Source organism: Haplochromis burtoni, unplaced genomic scaffold (genome assembly GCF_018398535.1).
Source record: "Haplochromis burtoni strain Fernald_Lab_line unplaced genomic scaffold, NCSU_Asbu1 Contig_231, whole genome shotgun sequence".
Lineage (NCBI taxonomy): Eukaryota > Metazoa > Chordata > Actinopteri > Cichliformes > Cichlidae > Haplochromis > Haplochromis burtoni.
Genome location: NW_024582592.1, coordinates 729,514 through 735,236, shown reverse-complemented (window position 1 = coordinate 735,236; position 5,723 = coordinate 729,514). Strand labels below are relative to the sequence as shown.

Genomic DNA, 5,723 nt, shown 5'->3' with positions numbered 1-5,723 from the left:
GGTTTAGTCTGTGTGTCTTGATACAGCCCTGACTTTGTTCTGCCTCGCTGCTTAATTATAAAAATAGTTTAAGGTGTCTTGCATATGTGAAATATATTTTTTTTCTTATATGAAGTCATTCTTTCTTTTGAACAAAACTCAAAACAGAGCCTATTAATCCCCCCCCCCATCCCACATGCATACTACCCTTTAGGGCTAAGCCCCAGGTGTATCAAATGTCTGCCTCCGCCTCTGCCCGTAAGACTGATGATTTGACTGAAAAGCTAATGTTTCAGTGTATCTGCTGTTTGCCACTACATCATAAAAGTATGAAAATGAAAACGATGGTTAATCCCAGCCTCAGTTTGGTTAAGCTTAAGAACCAAACTCATGACAACTCAGTACAGCTTAGGAAGCTTCCACAGAGTCACGTCATTTAAAAAGGAGCCTTGGCTGACGAGCTGTTCAGGCCATGCAGTGACTTGTGCTGATGTGGGTGGGTTGGGCTTACACTCTGCGGGGAGGACAGGGACACGGGAAGGACCAGCAGCAGGACAAAGGTCAGGGCCTGGCAAAGAGTCAGCTTCCTAGAGACAAAGAGAGAAACAAACCCCGTCAGTCGCTTGGTGACGTCGCCCTTTGCTGTTTCACACATCAGATACACATGAATGAAGAGCTGCAGAAGTAAAGATGTACATGTTGTTGCAAACATGTTTGAGCAGGAGACAGAGAAGACAAAAGAGGATAGAGGAAGAAAAGGCACTGCTGACACTTCAAACAGACGAGGTCTTTAGGTCAGTGATAATATACACAAATAAGCTGCCATACTACCCTGAACCCCTGAGGGCAGCAGCCAAGGTCAGGAATGTCCCCCGATTCAGTAAGTATCATTCGTTCCCCCCACCCTACTCCCCCAACTCACCCCCACAGTATCATATTAACTCCCACAGATTCTGAGAGGTGGTGACTGCCCGCCTTGCTGTCCCACCTCTCCCCTCGCCTTACCTCCCACTCAGCTGCTGACCTTTAGCATCAAATAATCCACATGAAACCTTTTCTTTTCTCTGCTGGCATCAACTCACTGTACATTCAATTTTAGCCTTAACAGATAATTTTGTTGATGATGGATTTCTTGAATATATCAGGTACTAATAAGGCTGAACTAAATATGTTCAGATGACCTGTTTGCTTGAATAGATCAAGTCTTTCTGAAGGTGGCAAGTCGTAATTCAAGAATTGGAGCTGACCAAGTTAGAATTCAGACAAAGATGGTGACAGAACTGACATTGATGCTTGTTTTTTGTAGTTTCTTTTTTTTGCAGTCTTTGATCATTTTATTTGGCACAGATACAAACATTTTGTTTTTTAAACCCTTTTATCTCACACTGTCTGACTTTGTCTGACTCAGTCGTCAGTACAGCAACCTGCTCAAGCATGAAGGTACACTGTTTGACAAAACTGTACTGACTCAAAGTCGACTTATGTACTTTTCTGGATTATTCAACCATATCCCCCAGCCTGTCTTCATCCACTTTAAGCACTTTTAGGACTTCTATGAATTACATCTTGAACTTAATTCGACATAAACAAGAGCAACAGTGACATCCTTTTAGGGTGAAAATAAGTAAATTGGAATTTATTTCAGATTGTTTCTAAATTGTAATGTAATATTAACGTGAAATGTAATATTTGAACCCAGGATTTCCACTAGAGATTATTGTAATCTTCTGAATGATTTTGTAATGAACAACCCACAGATGTGAAATGTAGTGACCAGATGTGCAAAGCTTGATCAGACTTACATTTAGTAAATGACGCTGACCTTACAAATCTGAAAATGACAGGTTTAACCACTGAATAAATGAATATATTTTTAATTCAAAAGCAATTCTAGGTAACTGCAGTAACACCACTGTGAGGCGGTGAGATTCTACCAGATAAAGTCTCTGTTGAGCTTCACGGTGACTGTGTTTTCTGCCTCATCTCTTTCCTTACCTCCAGGTTAAACTCAACAATGACACATCCATCCTCTGATTCACCAAAGGATGACTGCTTTCTTCTGAAAAGTCTCAGTGATTCTGGGAAAAGCTCTTTGATTGCTTCCTTGCGCTGCTTTGTAGACAGTCACAGTGTGTCATACTTTTGAGTGTTTTGTGATGGAACATTTTTATTTTCATTAAGACAAGTCGACAAAATAAAAATGCCAGACAGATTTCATTTGTGAACGGCAACTCAATATCCTCCATTTCTTTACTTGTGCCCTCTCCCCCCACATCTCAGCTCATCTAGCTCTCTCCCCTGATCATAAACACTGAGCTGCTCTAAAGCTTTTGGAGTTGGCTGTTGGCTCAGTCCCAGGTCAGTAGGTTGCCCTGTCCAATTAAACGATACACATCTCGCTACATCTCCCTCACACTTGGCTGGGCAGCCCTTCCCTTCGGAGACTCGGCTGCTGTCCTGGCCTTACATGGGAGAATTCTTATCAGAGGAAAAGAGAAGGTCGCAGTGACCGAAAGAGGAGAACATTAATCACAATTAAAGGAAGAGGCCGTCACAATTTTATATACATTTCCACTGTGTGGACAGCTTAAGAGCCACTAGATTTGCAAGTTTGGTGTTTTTAACATCAAATCATACACTTGTACTATCCATTCGTCCATCCATTCGCTTCCGCTTATCCTTTTCAGGGTCGCGGGGGGCGCTGGAGCCTATCCCAGCTGTCATAGGGCGAGAGGCAGGGTACACCCTAGACAGGTCGCCAGTCTGTCGCAGGGCTAACACACAAGGACAGACAACCATTCACACTCACTCGCAAATTCACACCTAGTGGCAATTTGGATTATCCAATTAACCTATCCCCACAAGCTGCATGTCTTTGGACGGTGGGAGGAAGCCGGAGTACCCGGAGGGAACCCACGCAAACACGGGGAGAACATGCAAACTCCTCACAGAAAGACCCCGGCCTGGTGTTGGAATTGAACTCAGGACCTTCTTGCTGTGCGGCAACAGTGCTAACCACTGTGCCGCCTTGTACACTGGTACTGAACAATATTAAATCCATATTAGTCATTGTTTGTATGTGACACGCCACATCACACAGAAACATCCACATGGAAAGCAAAACAAGGCTTTCTTTTGTTTGTTTTTTAACTGCTCTGTTAAGCCAAATTGTGGATGGATTATCTCAGTTGTTCTCCTGACTGAAGTTTGGTCCGTTTACAGCATCCTGCCATGATTTACATTTGTCCCTGACCTGAAAGTTTGGACCTGGAAACGGCTAATGATTTTAGATTTAAACACCAGATACTGCATGGAAACACACTTCCTCTAACTGTGCCAATAAAGCACAGTCACCAATACTTCTTTACCACAACAACCTGTGTGGTCAGTGAGGACACTGGAAATAAATTTTGATTCGTTTTGTCACTACTACCCCTGCATGCTTATGCCAGTGACATGTAATGAGCATGTATTGATTTTAGGTAGCTATCTAACATTAACTGATAAGCTCTTTTCAATGCTTAGTACTTTAGTTAGTACTTTTGCACCAGCACGATAAGCCCCAAAGAGCTATTAGCCAGAAACTTGGCGTGTCTCAACATGGTGTGAGTGTGTCTTTCAGGGACAAAAGAAGATGTGCCAGTAAACAATATCAATCATGGATTGGCCTCCCCAGAGCCTGGAACTCAACTTTATTGTAAAGTGGGATCACCTTGACAAAGAACAACAACAAAAAAAAGCAAAACAAAAAAATGCAGCCAACATCCAAAGATACATTTTGGGTGTTCTTCGGGTGGCTTGGAGAACTATTCCTAAAGACCACTTTTAAAGAAATTACAAGTAGATTTGCCTACAAGAGTTCAAGCTGTGTTGAATAAAGATGGTCATACCAAATATTGACTTTCAGGCTTGTTATAATTGTATAAACTCTGTTTTTGCCTAATTTTCTATTATGTAAATATTTCTCTTTTTCCTAGCTAAGTATAAAATAATGAGGGTTGGCGGGTTACTACGGGCCACTTGATCCTTATACACCCGCTGGAAGAGCTTGGTCTCAACAAGCGCTGGACTCGTAAGTTTTATGGTCTGAATTTCTAGGCGTAACAACTTGGGTGGTGTCAGAATCTCGTTTCTGCTTTTCATAGATGATGTGGTTCTGTTGGCTTTATCAGGTGGTGGGCTCCAGGTCACACTGGAGCGGTTCACAGCCGAGTGGGAAGTGGTGGGAATGAGAATCAGCACCTCCCAGTCTGAGGCTATGGTCCTCAGCCGGAAAAGGGTGGAGTGCCCACTCTGGGTCAGGGACAAGTGAGGAGTTTAAGCATCTCGGGGTCTTGTTCACAACTGAGGGGAGCAGAAGATTGACAGAGATGTGCAGTGATGTGGACGCTGTACTGTCGTGGTAAAGAGAGAGCTGAGCGTGAAAGTACCAGTTAACCTACGCCCCTACCCTCACCTATGGTCACGAGCTGTGGGTAGTGACAGAAAGAACGAGATCGCGAATAAAAGCGGCAGAAATTAGCTTCCTCCGAATGGTGGCTGGCCTCTCCCTTAGAGATAGGGTGAGAAGTTCAGCCATCGGGAGGGGCTCAGAGTAGAGCTGTTGTTCCTCCACATCGAATGGAGCCAGTTGAGGTGGTTCGGGCATCGGACAAGGATGCCTCCTGGGTGAGGTGTTCCGGGCATGTCCCACTGGGAGGAGGCTTCGGGGAAGAGCCAGGACACGCTGGAGAGATTATATCTCTCGGCTGGCCTGGGAACGAACAGGGGAGAGGGAGGTCTCCCTCCACCCTGCCTCAGCTGCTGTCCCTGCGACCTGATCCCAGCTAAGCGGAAGAAGATGGATGGTTGGCTCAAGAATTTTGCACAGCATATATAATTGATTTCTTTCCAAAATGGCAGTCATCCATGAAAATGCGTATATGTCTTTGCACTGTAGGTTTTATTCTGGTAGAACAGGACAGATTCTCCACCAGATACATGTAATCATCATCAAAAGTGGAGCTCTAAATGCGACTGCACTGTTTTTAAGATTTGAATCTCTGTACAAGGATCACGAGAGCCCAAAACGTGTTTGTAATTCATTCCCATATCTTTGAGTATTTGAGAGTGAAAACAAACAGGCCTGTGCTGCAGTTCTGTGCTGTGTCCTGGGTGGGACAGATGTTTTTATGGGTGTGTTTTTCCTATAATAAATCAATTAGCAGGCTTGTTTTAGACATGTAATCCACTTTGAGCATGCATTAATCTTCTTCTTTTTAACTCAGTTAGTTCCAGTTTGAATGGAGCTGCATGAGAAATGAGAGATTGCGCAACAAAAAGAGAATAAAAATGTAATCCTTCATATCATGCACTATATGCAAACCATTTGTTGGGGAATGAAGTATAATATACATGCAACAAAGAAAACAGAATGTTGTTTGCTAAATGGTTTGTTGTGATCCAACCCTCCCCTTTCTTCACTGCCTTTCAAATCCAGGCTCACAAGGAGGCTGAAGCTTCTCCCAGCTGTCAAGGGTGAGAGGCAAAGTATATATGCTGAATATGCTGCCCGTTATCAGAAGGCTGACACACAGACACACCCATTCACACTTACAGCCAATTTACAATAATAAACACATTTTCTCAGTGACAATATTTGTTAAGAGAACTGCTTTTTTATTATGTTCATTAAAAAAAACATCAGTTTTCCAGAGATAAGCAACACTTATTCATTTATGAATGAGCATGGTTTCACAAAAACA

General features: G+C 43.1%; 1 protein-coding gene across 3 annotated transcripts in view; it reads right to left on the bottom strand.

Moving 5' to 3' along the window:
- The window catches only part of adamtsl5 (ADAMTS like 5), a 66,485-nt gene that overhangs the window by 42,404 nt on the left and 18,358 nt on the right, over positions 1-5,723 (bottom strand). For all 3 annotated transcript variants that reach the window (XR_006055148.1, XR_001336884.2, XM_042226861.1), the window contains one exon: positions 491-566. Coding sequence is in view for 1 of the 3 variants with exons in the window: in XM_042226861.1 (XP_042082795.1) it covers positions 491-566 (76 nt within the window). In the remaining 2 variants the exon portion in view is untranslated. The remainder of the gene's footprint in view (positions 1-490; positions 567-5,723) is intronic.